Below are 18,102 nucleotides of genomic sequence, written 5' to 3'. Positions count from 1 at the left end.
CGTACCATCACCCAGCCGGCCTGAGGCCCCGGCTGTGCGGGCTTTGCTGAAGGACTGCTACAGGGAGCTACCCTCGGTGGCTCTGCGCTGGCTAAAGGGCCTCGGCTGTCTGCTGGTTTTTTAACAGCGCAGAGCCGGGCCTCCAATTTCGACACCCTCGCCTCCAAAGCGACAAAAATGCTACATTTATTACACGTACCATTATCACTAAAGGAGGCAGAGGAGTAACTGAACATCTGAAAGAGAGAAGAGGAGACTCAGAGAGAAACAGCAGAACAGGTTGCCATGGTGGAGTAAAAGCTAACGCTATGCTAGCGACCCCTTACCACTACTTGAAAAATCGTGTAAGACACGGAGAGTCCCCAAACGTTAAATGCAGCAACAGAAAGTATGTGTTTTAACATGCTTATGTATTAGAACAAGTAAGAGATATCACAGTAGAGAGTAATCAGATCAAACGAGAGAGCCTTCACACACCAAACAATTCACCAAGTGCAATAGTGAAAACAGGAAGTGACATATACGCCTTACCACGCCTTAGCAAGTAAAGCTAACGAGAGGATAGAAAACTAAATTAAAGTAAAAACTAAAATGAGTGAAGCACTGAAATCTGTGAACCAGAACTTAGTAAACCCAAAAACAACTATCTTGACAACCCATCTAAACAAGCCATAGTCATTCAGTCTATTTTCTATTTGTTCTGTGTGTCCTGCTACGTTTCCAGCATTTATCACATAATCACTGAGGCCTTTTTCTAAGTGCGCATGGATCAAATCATCAAACTGCCTCAAAATTATGAGTTTATCAAGGTGCTTACATGTCCTTATATTTAGTTAATAAAGTACACAGTTATTGGATACAAATGTAACAAGTTACCACAGAAACAATGAGGGCGGACTTATTAAACTTTAAAAAAAATAAATAATCTAATGTACTGGAATGTGCTTGTAGCTTTAAACTTGTTTTTACTTAATTTTGTGTGTTGGTGCCGGCTGCTGTCCGGCAAGCGTTGGCTGCGCCAGCCGTCCCCCTTTCCCACCTGTTTTAAATGCACTATACAATAACCCACATCAACACCACATTTGACTGGGCACGGTAGGCTTGGGGTATTTCCACACCTCTGTTCGCTGTTTGCAATCTGGGGTTGGAGGCCAGGAGGAGGAGTGGGCCTTCTGGTTGGAGTCTGGGCTGGGGTTTGGCAGTCGGGTCTTGAACACTATGTATCATTCTCCCCATTTTTCAAAATTTTGCAATACTTAGTGCTGGTCTATCACATTAAATCCCAGTAAGCTTTATTTTAAACGTGATAAAATATATATTTTTTTAAAAGAGATGATATTGGTTGGTTTAAATGTAAAACATTAATAAATTTGTGAATTATGTTAAATCACCTAAATGCTTTTTATTGTTCAGCAACAACCATGTGCAACATAAACGGCTTGTGTCAAAGGCTGCAGTCATTGGAATTGGGCTTTGTTTTATAACATGCTACATAAGTCAACGTTTCAGGATGATTCTGCAAGAAATAACAGATTATACAACTGTGCCTTCTGACAAAGTCTTTGTCTGTTGTGTTTGAGTTGTTTGTACAGGTTTCCAGCATACTTATGCTAACTCATACTGAGAGGGATGCTTTTGCAATGGTTGGATTTTGACCAAATGCCAGTGTCCACCCTCACCTCACGGTGCACTTTCAACAGATACGATCTCAGCATGACAATTGAAGGATATGGGAGCAAGGAAGCATGACATTCCTTTTGTCACTGCGGAGGGACATTAGTGGACTTCCTGGGGAGTTTGGAGAAAATGAGACAAAAATATCTGACAAGGGCAACTGATAAATTTAAGTGCTTTTGTATTTGCATTGTTTTGTTCTGTCCCCTGCCGTGTAGGTAAGCAGAAATTCCTGCAATGTTCATTAAGTCTCAAATTTTCCTTAAAGATACACGCTTGCTTGCAAGTGTTTGATTGCTCAGTTTATTTTACGATAAGCCTCTTTCTTGTAAGACTCAGTTTCACAAAAATGGCTTGATCCTCTCATAGAAATGGCTGAGACACAGGATGAAGTCTTCCAAAAACATGAAATGGATTTAATTTTTAAATCACAAAAGGTTTAGCGTAGAGATTCACTGGCTCAGGATCACAAAGTGAAAAACAAAACAATTTTATTTTGGACATGTTTGATAAATGCATCAAATCTAAGAACTTCCTATAGATATCTAAAGCACAGAGATATACAGTAAGCTTTGATTTAATAGGAATAATTTAGTAAAAGCTTCTTTTCCTGTTTAATTCAAAACTTGTACCTCTATCAAAGAACCTGCTGCACATGTTTTCTCTTCTCTGTTATACTGCTTGCAAAAAAATTGAAAGGTCAGAAAACCGGTCAGAAGGTCAGAAAACTCAAAAGAAAACTGGAAATGGGTATCAGTCATGAAAAGCTCGATGAGTGCATCTCCGATTCAAACCACCAGCTGGATGAACATTGAGGCTCCTAAATTTGAACAGAAAGCCATTGCTGATTTATTGTTTTTTCACAGCTTATAGTCAATCTGACAGACAGAAAGCTTATTTTGTTGTTTTTTCTTATCCTCTAAGCAGAAATTCTCACAAAATGAGATACTTACCAGGATCCCTGTCCCTGCTGAAGGAAATGATATTATAGATAAAATCTGTTGCAGCATCTGTTTCCAACTTCAGACTGAACCTTCACATAATGCTCCCAAAATGCATTCATCACACTGGGATGGAAACAATGTAGTCAACACAGAAATCACACAAAACTAAAACTAAAGCTCATACGAGAATTTTATTCTCATAGGTATTATTTAAATTGTTCATATCAAGCACAGCGAAAGACAGAAATAATTAATTTGCTAGTAAACATGAGTATAAATATTTTTTTATAGTCCAGTGCAACTTGTGTCAAAAAAAAGAAAAGAAATATTCAAGAAATGCTTTGCATTCCTCTTTGTCACTGCTTAAAAAGCTAGTTATGTTAAAAGCAGAGAAAAGTCAGCCGGCCACCATGAGGTGGTAAGAAAGTATTGGAAAACAGTAGCAATAATAAAGTGGGGAGACAGGTTAATATATTTGGACTTTAGGTTCTTGTCAGACTGCCGTGGCAAACCCTATCCGGTTATTGCGACGATCAAACTCTGTGTAGTATCGGGCAATGAAGTTGGCTCCCAAAATCCAGATGGGACCTGTAGGCGGTGGCACATCCAACCCTCTGAACGTGACGGTGCAGACATCCCCTTCGATCTGTGACTGCTGTAACAATGGGTTTGTTTTTACTTTGGAATCCTTTAAACCAGTAAAACTATTTAAACACCACAATTCTAACAAACTAAATACGTGTTTACTCCTTTTAGTAAACAATAAATACTTCAGATAAAAATACTTTTAGGAGTACAGTAGCAAAGCATCAGAAACATGTACTTTACTGTGCAGAAGTCTTAAAACAATAATCTGACATATTTTTAGATATTGTCTTAATTAAATTCTCTCAATGGTTGTTCATGGTTCTGCTTTTAATCTTAACTAAATTTACAAATTTTTTGCCCAAAGGTATCAAAACTCCAGGGATGAATCATTATTGTGTCTATAACGGAAAACTTATCAAAGAACCAGTCAGAAAGCAATTTGGCAAATGTCTGAATTTTGTCCACATCTAGAGAGTATAATTTTTGCCCATTCTGCTTTATAAAATAGCTCAAGCTCAGTCAGACTGGATGGATAATGTCTGTAAACATCAATCTATTTTCAAGTCTTGCCAAAGATTCTCAATTTGATTTAGGTCTGGACTTTGACTGGGCCATTCTAACACAGGTATATATGGACCTCATTTAGAACATGACTCTATAATATGACTATTTATAGCTGTGATTCAGACCTACATATTTTAAGGTAAGATTTAGTCCAAGTAAAAACTGTGGGGTCTAAAGTAGTATAGACTTTCAATTAATGTAAAACTTCATTTGTTTTTGCATTATAAACTGATTTTATCCATTTTTCAGTTTTCAATGGGCAGAAAATACTATGCTTTCTATTTGTGCGTGAAAAATAGAGATAATGGTGATAAACATGATGAGATTTTTACATATTTACTAGTGCAGATGGATGGAAACACTGTTGTTAAGCTATGGAGCTGTATGGGATGTGCACTGACAAGAAGATGCTTTCTGGAAATCATCAAAGATGAAGTTTAGTTTGCTCCACAACAAAAACAGCAGATGTGCAGCAAGAATTGCATTTTCCATCCAGGACTGCTACACACAGCTCCTCTGTCACCAAGTGGTTTGTAGCACACAGAAGAGGCAGCGGGAACAGAATGTTGAGGAGGCAGATGAGTTTAGCTTGTGAAAAAAAATCATCCTAATAATTTTACAGCAATAATAAAAACATGATTAACGCATATGGGGAATCCTGGAATTATATATTCTATCTATGTATCTAAGTCCCGGCCTTAGAGACTGGCTGGTGTTATTCTTTTTTTCTTTTTACGTTTTTTTGCACTTGTCAATCTCAGCTAAACCAGGTCTACATGCAGACTTCTAAAAAAAGTCTTAAAACAATGCTAGATGTTGAAAAATCACCTTTAAACAAAGGTCTACCAAATGTACCCAAGACATCAACGAATAATTTAGACATTTTCTAGAAGTATTTTCAAGCAGAAAATGTTCACTGAGATCCCATTTTGGCTCTGGAAGATAACCCTCCCTACCCAGTCTCAATTCTTGTGCAGCCAGTCTAATAAAAGCTGCAAATTTAATTTCTTCTGGCTTTCTTCTCGCCACTCTTCCAGTAAGGGAAAAAATTGCAGAGTGCATGTTCAATATAAATAATAGATTTTGCCTCCTGAGCTGCATATCTCTGCTGCTCCTCCACAGTTATCACAGGTTTCTTGGCTAATCCTCTAATTACAGCTTTGCTTGCACAGGGTGTCAGTTTAGGTGGATAGCCACATCTTTGTAGATTTGCCATTTCTAACAAACTTCTGAGAAAAAAAACAGCTGACTTCATACTGATTAGTCGTACTAATCTGGTGACCTTTGAACGCATTAAAACATTTTCTCATTTTCCTTAAACTTCACAATTATTTTGTAAAAAATCTCAGTGAAATACATTGAAGTTTGAGATTGTACCAAAACCAAGTTCTAGAGGTATGAATACTTTTGTTAGGCACGGTAAAAATTAGTCTTTAGGTTTTTTTAAAGTATTTTGTGAAAGACATCAAGCAAGACACTTTTTGTGACCCTATTTGCAAAATTTTGCATAACAAATTTGGCAGTGATTCTCTGTCTTACCCATATTATGTAATCCTCATGCGTTAAAGAATATTCCTGGCCTCCCAGCTGAAACGTGACACTGGGCAACATCTTCACAGTGTCGCAGTTGACCTTATACTGTTAAACAACACATTGTGAGAGATACCAATTTAGGATTTTATGAGTTTCTTTTTTTTTTTTTTTTTACAGAATATTATTTTTCGTGGGAAAATTATTGCCATGGGTTTGAGACTTACTCCAGTTTCATCCAGCTGAGCTCCAATGGTCTTCATCAGCCTCGAGACGGAGGAGGCGGGGCCTGTTATATAGGAGGAGCCCGTGTCGATTACAGCTGTGCAGCCCTCTGCACAAAACATCGTCTCCACTCCCACAGAAACCCTGAACAAACAAGACACAAAACGTGTCATTTCTCAACAGTTGCACGCAACAATATACTAACACACAGACATTCCATATGATCAGCAAAGATCTCACCCTTTCATGGTGACTTCCCATTTTCCCATCTCTCTTGTTTTTAGGTAATTAAAATTTCCAATGTAGTAGTTTGGGTCAGATCCCCCAAGGAGCAGTTCTCCACCAGGGGAGTGTTTTGGGTCCCTGAAAAACATGTAATAACTATTAAAAGATTTACAAATGAGCCTGCTGACCACAGGCCACTGGGTTCAAAGGTTCATTGGGGTCTTGGCCCTCATCACGAAGAGACAGTAGACATTAAACTATCACAAAAAGATGCATAATGTCACAAGACTTACAGACAAATGTAAGGGGACACCAATCAGACAAAGTTTTAAAAACAGTGACTAGGTTACTACAAAGTGAGAGCACTGCTATTACAAGATATATAATTACCACAAAGAGACATTAAGTGACTACAAAGGATAGACAGTTTAGTACGAAGAAACCCACAAAGCATTTGACCAAACCAAGACCAAATGAACAAAACCTGTGCAAAGACACAGAAAGCAACCATATGAAGACTCAAAACTCAAAACACATCTGTAGGGTCTGCAGTTAGTTTGATATGTGGGGACCATTTGACAGCTCCCCAGGGGTCCATGCCCCATGATGTGCCAGTGTTTTAAGCTAACTGTCTTGAGAGTTGACATTTTGGAATTCATTTTTTCCTTGTCACTGTTGAAAGTGTTGGTTTGTTGATTTATGATTGATGGTATGTACAAAGGTTTCTGGGTAGAGGAGGTTTCTGGGTAGAGGTTTAAATTTCTGGCCTCTTTATCCTGCAATGGTCCATTATGATAATAAGCCAACAACAGCATTAAAAGAACAGTGTGTTGATGCAGCTGAAACCAGATATTTACATGCACTGTTTAAAAAAATATACCCAATTTTTCCCCTGATCTGATAGTAATTTAGACTAAACTTTTCCTGTTTTAGGTCAGTTAGGATGCCAGAATAATGGGAGATCTTTTTTTTTTTTACAGTATTTGTATTATTTTTATTTAAGTCTTAAGACTTAAGACAGTGACACACAGGTTATGTGACTTTTTATGCAACAAATTCAGCTAACAAGACTCTAGAATCCAGAAGACTATGATTTTAGTTTATATGTCTGTATTTTTGGGGGTTTTGTGAGTTATCGTTTAAGGGTTAGAAGTTATATTTTATATTGAGTTTTCTTTTTGTTTGATTTGGAACTACATTCTGTTGCTCTGGTCCAACATGCAGCAAATGTCTAAAGTCATGCCTTTCCTATCTATTTTTTCTCCCCATTATGGTCAGACAGCCTAACAGATGGTGGAGAAGCTTGATAAAATCTCTATTAACATGATTTTACACCTCATTCAACATCATTCATACAACGCTCTTTTAATTTACTAGCATCCCTGGTAAGGATGTCTAAAAAGCATTAAAATAAATCCATCTTTAATAGCAGTAGTAATAGCAGTAGTATAATTGGACACTAAAAAACATTTATTCAGAGGGAGAAAAAACACTCCCATAACTAAAGATAATTCTTTAAAGACAGTTACTGGCGCCACAACTATTATGGCAAATATGTACCATAAAATGAATGTAAATGTAGTGCAGTGCACAGAACATCCAAATATTGACCATACACCATCATAACCTGCTTTCCTGCAGGTCAGGGTTCAAAATGTTATAGTACACTTTTTAGATCCGGTCAGAACAGTTTTTCACCCACATAGTTGGTGTCCCTGAATCTCCAACACATCCATGTTTTATAATCTCAAGGTGTCTTGCTCAAAATAAGTAAGCTGGGTTACATGTTAAAGATTTCCAAGTTTATATAAAATTATTTTGCTAGTTTAGAAAGGTTTTAAAAACCCTCAATTGTGCTTTTTTAATAGAATAGTTACATGTCCACCCACGAGATTGTATAGTAGTATTTTATCAACTCTGATAGTTTAAGGAAATGTTTGGTGTCTCTCTAGAAAAATAATAATATCCAAGTTTTCCTGGGCTTGTAATGGGACATAGCCTGCACATTATCCAAAATCCACCTCTGATTGGCTGATGAGTTCCTGCTGATGACTCCTCCCCCAGAAGCACCCTCTACCAAGAGCTGAGCTAAGCTGTCCAGTGTTGGGGGAAAAGAAGGAGTGAACCCAAGAAGGCTCAGCACTCAGGACTGATCAACTTGTCAAGATTTGTTTGGAGTGAATGTTTTTATTCATGTCCCAGACTTTATTACATTCATTTAATTGTTGCTGAAAGTTCTTATAAGATTTTTCTTTTTCTATACACTTCAAATGTGTTCGGTGACCCTCAGTTACAAAGAGAGTTTTATCCAATTCTGAATCTAAAGTGAGGAACCTCCAGGAATAAAAAAGCCAGTGCCAGGAGACACTGTTTTGAGTGATTTGTGGTAGACAGAACTACTGACAGAAGCAGCTGAGAGAGACGAAAGTGATGGAAAGTAAACAGTCCTGTCCAACCCCGTAAGTCAATCTTTACAGTCCTATCCCTGGCAGCTCTGATGGACCAAAGGTGATTTCCACCTTTAGAACTAAGAGTACTAAGTGGTAAAAACCTTTCATTAAATCCCTGGGAGACCTGGTAATGTTTGAAATGGGAAAGACAAGAGAACATCTATTTTAAGAAAAACAAAGGTCTGTTGATCCCCATAAGTCAGGCTACAGGAAAATAGCTATTTTCCTAAACCTATCCATATTTATAGTCAGGGCAGCAATTAAACTGTGACAAACAATATTAATATATGCAATATACACGTCATCACCTGGTGGTGAGTTGGATCCGCTGGAGGAGGAGAAAGCCGGACAGACTCGGCAGGCCCAAGCGCATAGTGAGGGTCTGCTGGGAACGCCTGGCGGAGCCCTCGGCCAGGGATGTATTCAACTCCCACCTCCGGGAGAGCTTCGACCAGATCCCGGGGGATGTTGGAGACATAGAGTCCGAGTGGACCATGTTCTCTGCATCTATTGTCGATGCTGCTGCCCATAGCTGCGGCCGTAAGGTCTGCGGTGCCTGTCGTGGCGGCAATCCCAGAACCCGGTGGTGGACACCGGCAGTAAGGGATGCTGTTAAGCTGAAGAAGGAGTCCTATCGGCTGTGGTTGGCTTGTGGGACTCCTGAGGCGGCTGACGGGTACCGTGAGGCCAAGCGTGCTGCGGCCCGGGCTGTGGCAGAGGCAAAAACTCGGGCCTGGGAAGAGTTCGGTGAGGCCATGGAGAAGGACTACCGGTTGGCCTCGAAGCGATTCTGGCAAACCGTCCGGCGCCTCAGGAGGGGGAAGCAGTGCTTTGCCAACACTGTTTATAGTGGGGGCGGGAGACTGCTGACCTCGACTGAGGACATTATCAGGCGGTGGAAGGAGTACTTCGAGGATCTCCTCAATCCTGCCATCACGCATTCCGTGGTGGAAACAGAGGCTGGGGACTCGGGGTTGGACTCTTTCATCACCCAGGCTGAAGTCACCGAGGTGGTTAAAAAGCTCCGCGGTGGCAAGGCTTCGGGGGTGGATGAGATCCGCCCTGAGTACCTCAGGTCTCTGGATGTTGTAGGGCTGTCATGGTTGACACGCCTCTTCAACATTGCGTGGCGGTCGGGGACAGTGCCTCTGGACTGGCAGACTGGGGTGGTGGTCCCCCTTTATAAGAAGGGGGACCAGAGGGTGTGTTCCAACTACAGGGGGATCACACTCCTCAGCCTCCCTGGTAAGGCCTACGCCAGGGTATTGGAGAGGAGAGTCCGACCGATAGTCGAACCTCGGCTTCAGGAGGAACAGTGTGGTTTTCGTCCCAGCCGTGGAACACTGGACCAGCTCTATACCCTCTACAGGGTGCTCGAGGGTTCATGGGAGTTTGCCCAACCGGTTCACATGTGTTTTGTGGACCTGGAGAAGGCATTCGACTGTGTCCCTCGTGATGCCCTGTGGGGGGTGCTCCAGGAGTATGGAATCGGGGGCCCTTTATTAGGGGCCATCCGGTCCCTGTACGAGCGGAGCAGGAGTTTGGTCCGCATTGCCGGCACTAAGTCGGACCTGTTCCCAGTGCATGTTGGACTCCGGCAGGGCTGCCCTTTGTCGCCGGTCCTGTTCATAACTTTTATGGACAGGATTTCTAGACGCAGCCAAGGGCCGGAGGGGGTCTGGTTTGGGGACCAGTGGATTTCGTCTCTTCTTTTTGCGGATGACGTGGTCCTGCTGGCCCCCTCTAGCCAAGACCTACAGCATGCGCTGTGGCGGTTCGCAGCCGAGTGTGAAGCGGCTGGGATGAGGATCAGCTCCTCCAAGTCCGAGGCCATGGTACTCGACCGGAAAAGGGTGGCTTGTCCTCTTCAGGTTGGAGGGGAGTTCCTGCCTCAAGTGGAGGAGTTTAAGTATCTCGGGGTCTTGTTCACGAGTGAGGGAAGAATGGAGCGGGAGATCGACAGACAGATCGGTGCAGCTGCCACAGTAATGGGGGCACTGTGCCGGTCCATTGTGGTGAAGAGAGAGCTGAGCTGAAAAGCAAAGCTCTCAATTTACTGGTCGGTCTACGTTCCTACCCTCACCTATGGCCATGAACTTTGGGTCATGACCGAAAGAACGAGATCACGGATACAAGCGGCTGAAATGAGCTTCCTCTGTAGGGTGGCCGGGCACTCCCTTAGAGCCTTAGAGGCCATCCGGGAGGAGCTCGGAGTAGAGCCGCTGCTCCTCCACATTGAGAGGAGCCAGTTGAGGTGGCTCGGGCATCTATACCGGATGCCTCCTGGACGCCTTCCTCGGGAGGTGTTCCAGGCACGTCGCACCGGGAGGAGGCCCAGGGGACGGCCCAGGACACGCTGGAGGGACTATGTCTCTCGGCTGGCCTGGGAACGCCTTGGGCTCCCCCTGGAGGAGCTGGAGGAGGTGTCTGGAGAGAGGGACGTCTGGGCGTCTCTGCTGAGTCTGCTGCCCCCGCGACCCGGTCCTGGATAAGCGGAAGACGACGAACGAACGAACGAATATACACGTCAAGACCTATATTAATCTTGCATTGAGGAGGATAATAAGGAAGGTAAAAACATGCCAAAAGATCACTGTTACAGAGCTATAGCTAATTATTCAGCATGAGATTATGCTCCTGCAAACAGCGTAATGTACTATTAGGCTTTTTAGGCATTTTATTTTTACCAGGATGCCAATAAATAATATAATGTTTATGAAAACTACTAATTGTAAGTGATTTAATTCCAGCCGTTAACAGTCTCAAAGGAAATTTAAATGCAAATTAGATTTCTGACAGTGCTTTCTTCTGAGTTTTTTTTTTTGTTCAAACCACCTGCTGAGAGTGTGTCAGATGTAGCAGTAGGTAGTAACCTGGTTCAGAGCCACTTTTGTTGCCCTACACAAGCAAGTTTATTTTGATGCACACTTTACCTTCAACGTTTTTGGTCTTTGTGCACATGAAAACATAGTTTTTCCAAAAGTGATTTTTGTATTTGTTCTATCTTAAAGGTTTCTTAAAAAAAACAATTATTTCACGTAATCTTTTCATCCATTTAAAGCATGGGCAAATTGTGATAGTAATTAATGGCAGGTCTGTAATAGATTCAGATATATACCTAAAAAAAGATGTTGCCATGGAGCCATGAAGCATGCACCACAGTTTTTCTGTTACATCAGATGTAGTTCGGCTTAGGGGTTGGATAAGAGGTGGGGTTATGACATAATCATTTTCAAATAGCTGCATGTTGGTTATCTTACTTTTTTGTAAACTTAAAAAATGCCAAATTTGCAAAGCATCCATTTATTTTAAAAACTAATCTGTAAGCTCTTGCAACAGTCCTGCCAGCTTGAGAGTCGGGTTTGTCCTGCAGTGTGGATTTTATATGACATGATGAAGCACAGGTGAAACCTGTGAACACACCTGTTGTAGTAGATTGAAAACACCTCTTCTTTGAGGACATGCTGAGACATAATGCGATCAAACACTGGAGTAATGCCATCAATTGCCACATTGGGATAACCCATCCCCAGGACCCCATCAAACTTGGCAAAAATAAATGGCATTGCAGACAGGGAGGTGGCTTCGGCAAATACTTGAACAACAGGGAGGCCACCAACCTGCAGGGATCAAATACCAGGAAGACAGAAAATGGTATACAGAGGACAGGGCTTTAAGTTAAAAGGGTGATTTATTGGTGCAGCACTCTGAACTCACCACAACAACATCCTCACTCAGAAATCCCCTGATAGTTCCTGATGCGTAATTGATTGAAAATCCGGTGCCATTCTCAACATGAGTGTGGGACTGGGATGAATCATACCTGTTGTGAGTAACTAAACATCCAAAATGTATTTAAGTCAGAAAACAAGTTAATATCAAAGAGATTACAGTTTATATATTCAAAAATATTTAAGCTAATATATGAGTTTTTGTTCCCACTGTGAGAAAATCATTTTAGCAGTTAAATAATTTTCAGACATGTTTATGAGTTCCAGATGTTTGTGTCTACCTGCAGCTTGGTAACCAGTAGACCAGGTTAAGTACACAGAGAACAAAGAGAATAAGCTAAACCAGGGTTGGTTTGATCTCATTTTACCATCAGCTATATTGCTACTACAAACAATCACCAGTCACTTTACTACAATGCCTGTTCAACTGCTTGTTAACACAATAGCAAATCACCTAATTACATGGCAACTCAGTGCATCTAGATGTGGTAAATATGACTTGTCAAAGTTCAAACAGAGATTTACAATGGGTAAAAAGTGACTTTGAACATGGCATTGTTGTTGGTGCCAATTGTTACAACCAAAGTATGAAGAATACCATTTCTAAGCACACAGCTTAGTTGAACTTTGAAGCAGATGGGCTACATTAGCAGAAGACAGCACTAAGTCTCACTTTGTCAGCTCAAACAGGAAACTGAGGCTACAATTTTCACAGGCTTACCAAACGTTTGACAGTAACTGATTGGAAACATGTTGGTCTATTAAGCTGCAACATTCAGATGGTAGGGTCAGAATTATAATGAAAATAACATGAACGCATGGATCCATCCTATCTTGCATCAATCATTCAAGCTTAGGGGATAGTGTGATGATGTTGAAGATATTTTTATTGGGTCCACACCTTGACCCCTTAGAGCCAGTTCAGCATCATTTAAACAGCATGGTTTACATGAATAATGTTGCTGCCAATGTCCATCTTTTTTTGACCACAGTATACTTGTCTTCTGATGGCTACTTTCAGCATAATGTTACAAAGCTCAAATCATCTCAAATTTCTTTCTTAGCAATGAGTTTGCTGTACCCCAATGGTTGTAGTTAAGCACATTGACACTTACAGCAGGCGGTGGAGAAAGGTGAGCAGCGTTGTGAGGGCACCCACAGGTTGGCTGAACCGGTGTCGAACACCACGTTGAACATCTGGGCTGGGGAGCCGATGCTAATTTCTCCAAAGTACTGAGTCTGTTTAGAGACAAACAGGACAGTATTTCTGATGCTTTCTGAATGCTCTTTTTATCTTTCCTCGTGTGCTTTTTTTTTCATAAATGATGTTTGGTGGAATGACACTTGGAGTATGACTCATGCACAAATCTTCAATTCAAAGGCAAATGGATATGCTGTTTTACTCAAGAAGACATTTTTAACATTGGCCAGAAAAAAGCCCACACATGCAAAAGGTTTTTGCATGTGTGGGCCTTTTTAATCCTGAACAGTCAGGTCTGTTTTTCTCTAAAACTCAAACAGCAAGCCCAGATGCCTTCAATTTAACACGTCTTTATTTCCCGTCACCTGCAGAATCGTTTGCATGAAAACATATTCTTGATATGTGTCAGATTTCTTGATGTGAATATACACTAATAAAGCACTTAAAGGCAAGAAAGAATTTCTCACATCCAAGTAGTTGGTTAAAGGTGTGGGAACTGTCCCATTATTGGGGTCAGCTGTACTCATCTGGGCCAGCTCAGTCAACACCTGCTCTGCAGAAACCCCCATCTCCTGTAGCGTCTCTCTGATGGATGGCATCTTCTTGAGAGTAATTCTAAAGACACATAAAGGCATAAAAGGAAATTTGGGAAACAACCAAAGAGAAAAGTTAATTGAATTAAATATAAATAGAGCCAATAAAGGTGGCGACAGGAGAAATGTTCTGTGAGTTTTATGATAAATATTTATTTAATTTCTGACACATGTGCCTGCTCATGGTTTCAGTAAGCCCCTTAATAAAGCCTGAAGTATTATTCACCAAGCGCCCAGCCAGAGAAATGAATAGAAACACATGCAAATCCATCTCAAATCACAAACTTTAGTAACAACTCAATAAAAGCCATTTGTTACATTGTTTCTTTTGTTTTTTGCAGTCACTTTGTTTTGCTGCAGCATGTTTTCTCCTGATCAAACATTTTTGGCACCTGGTAAACCTGTTCAAGTGTTAGTACTCTACAGTAAACTGAGCTAGATATGTGTGAAGAAGTAAATTGTCTACCTTCTTAAACCATGGCTCGTGGTCACTGCAAGTGATAGAGCAACCAAACACATCCAGCAGTTCAGCAGTAGGGTCATGGTGACTTCTCTGACAGCAGGCAGAAAAACAGGCTAATTATGCAGCTAAATATTAGCTTGTCTTGACTGTAAAGTTCCTGGTTTGTGTAATCTGAGTTTGTGAAAGCTGCGTCTCTCAGTGTTGTGCCCAGTTCCTCGACTCTTTTTATAGGCTGTCCTCTAAATCGTACTCTCACCATTTAGCCACTCAGTTTGGAGCTTTTCTTGATGTGACCTCTTGAAAACCAAATGATCCCCCCATCTAATCCCTCTACACCGGTTCACAACCTCTCTTGTAATAAACATGACCCAGAGGGAGATCTGACCCCTTCTGCCCTGAGGACCAAACTCGCTTAGGGTACACAGCTTTGTAGACTGCTGGCGTCAGTGACTGAGACACCTTCTTTGCAGGGTTGTGAGAAGCTTCAGATGAAAGAAAGATGGTGTGACCTGGCCAGACAGATTTATTAGATAAAGAAAAACAACTTAAAGCCTATGATAGATCTTCATTCACACTGATAACTTCTTTATTATCAATGCTGGATCAGTGCAGTGACAATATATGAGGGTTAGAACAAAAATGGACAGATAAATGGAGAGCTGTGCTTGCTGGCTCAGCTCAGTTTTCACCACATCAGATTGACGCATTACTTCAGACGAGGCCTCAATCTGTCAATCCCTTTCTGTCTTTGACCTTTAGACATTAGACATGGATCATGACTGGAAGAATGACATACAAGTGGCTGAAATGAGCTGGACTTAAAATCCATAATTTGACTAGGCAACTCAAAACCTTCATTTTGGGGGTTTTAGCCTCTCAGAGGTGGACTTGCTGTTGTCCTATGGTTGATTTTCTGCTTGTGCTTAAGGTGACAAACTGATGGGCATACAGTCTCCTTATGGATTTTATGGTAAAGATGTGAATTCATGGTTCCATTAATTACTGTAAGTTGTTGAGGTACTGAAGCCGCAAAGTTACCCTCAACTCTTACACTACCACCACCATGTTTGACTGTGAGTATAGGGTTCTTTTTCTAAAAAGATCCCTTAGCTTTACACCAGATGTAACATAAAGAAAGTTCCACTTATGTCTCATCAGTTCGCAAAAGTCTTGGGGATTATCAATATGTGTTTTTGCTTTTTGCAAATCTGAGATGGCCTTAGAAATTAGCCTTAGAGTGGAGATGCAACTGTGAAGCCATCTACAAGAAGGGACAGAGCAGACTGTACTTCTTGAGGAAGCTTAGGTCCTTTGGTGTTTGCAGCAAGATGCTGCATATCTTCTATAAGTCTGTTGTGGAGAGTGTGATCTCTTCTGCCATCATCTGCTGGGGAAGCAGCATCAGAGCCAGGGACTTAAAAAAGCTCAACAAGCTGATAAAAAAGGCTGGCTCTGTTCTGGGGACTCCTCTGGAAAATCTGGAGATCATTGTGGAAAGACAGATTCTTCATAAAATGAAAAACATTATGGAGAACTCTGAGCATCCTCTTCATGAGACTGTCCTACAACAACAGAATGTCTTCAGTCAGAGGCTTTTTCAGATCTGCTGTAAGACGGAGCGCTAAAGGAGATCTTTCCTGCCCACAGCCATCAGCATCTACAACGGCTCTTTGAGGAAACATTCATAATATGAGCTATAACAACATTTAATTTCCCTTTGGGATTAATAAAGTATTTTTGAATTTTTTTAATTGAATTGAAATGGGTTTTTTTTAACCTTTTTCAGATTGACAGATGTTGATTAATTGATCACATAATGTTGTGTTGCTTTTTGAAAGGGGAACTGAATTAAAAAATTTGTTTAATCAGTTTTTTTTTTTATTTTATTCAGGTTATCGTTCTGTGATGTTGAAATTTGTTTGCTGATCTAAAACATTTAAGTGAGACAGGGAGAAAAAATGGATAATCTGGAAGGAGAACAAAACTTTTTTACAGCATTGTATTATATGTACTCTTGCACCAACATGCAGATCAACAGACAAGTTGGAATAAGTGCCTTGCCAAAGGGCACATTTATATGTGGTGGGGGAAGCTGGAATTGAACTCACAACCACCCAATTGCCAAACAATACCCTGTCCACTGAGTCACCCTTATGGGTAGTTGGACCATTACACTGAATGAAACTAGTTCCATTGTTAGCTAGTGAGCTGAGATAGGGCCCCATAGAGGAAAGCACTGAAAGAGAAAAACTGATTGTGATGAGATATTGCAGAATGTTTTATAAGGTGACTGCTGTAAATAAATGGGAAAGCCGCCAGCTTACTGGCCATCCTCCAGAGAAGATAAATGTATGTTCACCCCTGCCACTTGTCGGACCCCCGACAGGTCTCTTGCTCTTCTTTTCCTGGGCTGCCAAGTCCAGTTTGGCTCCCCATCTGACTGGCCCTTAAGGTTATTTTTTTATTTGCCCACCTCATGCTTGTTCAGTTTGATTCCTCTTTTCACTGTGACACATTTACTACTTTAATGAGAAACACCTTAACAGAAAGGATCTGCTTCGTGGCTTATTCCCAAGACCTGGAAACAATCTAAACTAACATAAAGGTTTTTGTCCTAATTGAAAACATAATTGAACAATTAAAACAACCTCCTTGGCACTTTTGTGGTACCGGTAATGAGCGCACAATGTAACAAGGTCCATTTACTTTTATTGTTACAGGTCTGGTACGACTGTTGTTTTAAATGAAATTAGGTCTAAACAGGGCAGTAAGAGTCTTAACCCACGATCAGTTTCTGAAGCTGCTGTGTTTGATAAGGAATCCATGATAATTATGATGAGGATGTCATTAGTTTTCATTTTGTTTGTCTCTTTTTCCCAACCCTTCAATGATCCTTGAAGTTGACATGTCAATATCCATCTGATAAAAAGTTCTCACCAGCCCAAGCACTGACACACTGCTCATTTTCATGAAAGCATGCAAAGGGAGAAACACATTGCACATGTGTAACTTCAGAAAGGGATATTTGATAAACAATCCTGGCAGGAGGCAGAGCGCATGTTGAGTGCATTTTCCAGTGGAGAGGGATTGCAGCGTTCTGTGTTTTTGTATGCACCTCTTGCTGCTGTGCTCAGACTCAGCAAGGTTTTTATTCCGAGATATTACAGTGCCTGGTTTGAACCACATAAATTCCCACAATATCTAGCCCGCCAGGATGGGTCGGTGTTGATACTTGATTGACCACACAGTTAAAGAACCATCTGGGTTCATATCAGACAGCCATTGGAGAGATTAGTGATCAGTCCCTAAATTAAATGTGGACAGAGGTCTCAAAGAAGGACTCACACACTTTCAACAAACAGAAGAAAGCAGCAGTTCAACTACACTGCACAAAATCATCTGCAAAGTGTGGCAAATTGTTTTTATCAATACTTGCACAGAAAATGTAGCAAATAAAAGGAAACAGAGTAAATAACTTATAAACAGACCCAACATAAAATAAGATTCAAGTTGCCTAATATTTTTTCTAATATTGTCACATTACATGACAATTTTATGTCACAGAAAACAAGAAGTAGTGCATAAGTCTAAAGTAAGAAGAAAAGATACAAGATACAAAAGTGTATTTGTATTCAGACCCCTTTACTCTGATTCAGAAGTCCCAGTGTCCATAAACAGTGCATAAACATGTGTAATGTAATCTCAGTGTAAATCAAGTTGTTCTCGGAAGGTGTCTGATGTTTATTAGAGAATATTAGTGAGCAAACAATATCATAAAGACCAAGGAAGACAGGAGAACATTGTGAAACAATTTGAAGCAGGGTTAAGTTACAAAACAATGTCCCAAGTTTTGGGACATTGTCACACTGAGTTATGTTCATGTATTATTGAAGAGTGGGACATGGCTTTCCATA

At 40.8% G+C, this 18,102-nt stretch overlaps 1 protein-coding gene across 4 annotated transcripts in view; it reads right to left on the bottom strand.

Annotated features, from left to right (window-relative positions):
* Window positions 1–2,790: 2,790 nt before the first annotated feature.
* Window positions 2,791–18,102, bottom strand: part of ren (renin) — a 54,563-nt gene continuing 39,251 nt past the window's right edge. For 2 of the 4 annotated variants that reach the window (XM_047354576.1, XM_047354645.1), the window contains exons 2-9: window positions 13,600–13,747; window positions 13,047–13,170; window positions 11,918–12,036; window positions 11,624–11,820; window positions 5,766–5,888; window positions 5,528–5,669; window positions 5,310–5,408; window positions 2,791–3,273 (exon numbers count right to left, since the gene is read on the bottom strand). In XM_047354576.1, coding sequence (XP_047210532.1) covers window positions 3,112–3,273; window positions 5,310–5,408; window positions 5,528–5,669; window positions 5,766–5,888; window positions 11,624–11,820; window positions 11,918–12,036; window positions 13,047–13,170; window positions 13,600–13,747 — 1,114 coding nt within the window. In that variant the 3' untranslated portion in view covers window positions 2,791–3,111. Of the gene's footprint in view, window positions 3,274–5,309; window positions 5,409–5,527; window positions 5,670–5,765; window positions 5,889–11,623; window positions 11,821–11,917; window positions 12,037–13,046; window positions 13,171–13,599; window positions 13,748–14,191; window positions 14,480–18,102 lie in introns of those variants that run through there. The other 2 variants (XM_047354456.1, XM_047354511.1) reach the window with 2 other exon arrangements.

Source organism: Girardinichthys multiradiatus, chromosome 1, assembly GCF_021462225.1.
Source record: "Girardinichthys multiradiatus isolate DD_20200921_A chromosome 1, DD_fGirMul_XY1, whole genome shotgun sequence".
NCBI lineage: Eukaryota > Metazoa > Chordata > Actinopteri > Cyprinodontiformes > Goodeidae > Girardinichthys > Girardinichthys multiradiatus.
This window is presented reverse-complemented; position numbering and strand designations above follow the sequence as displayed.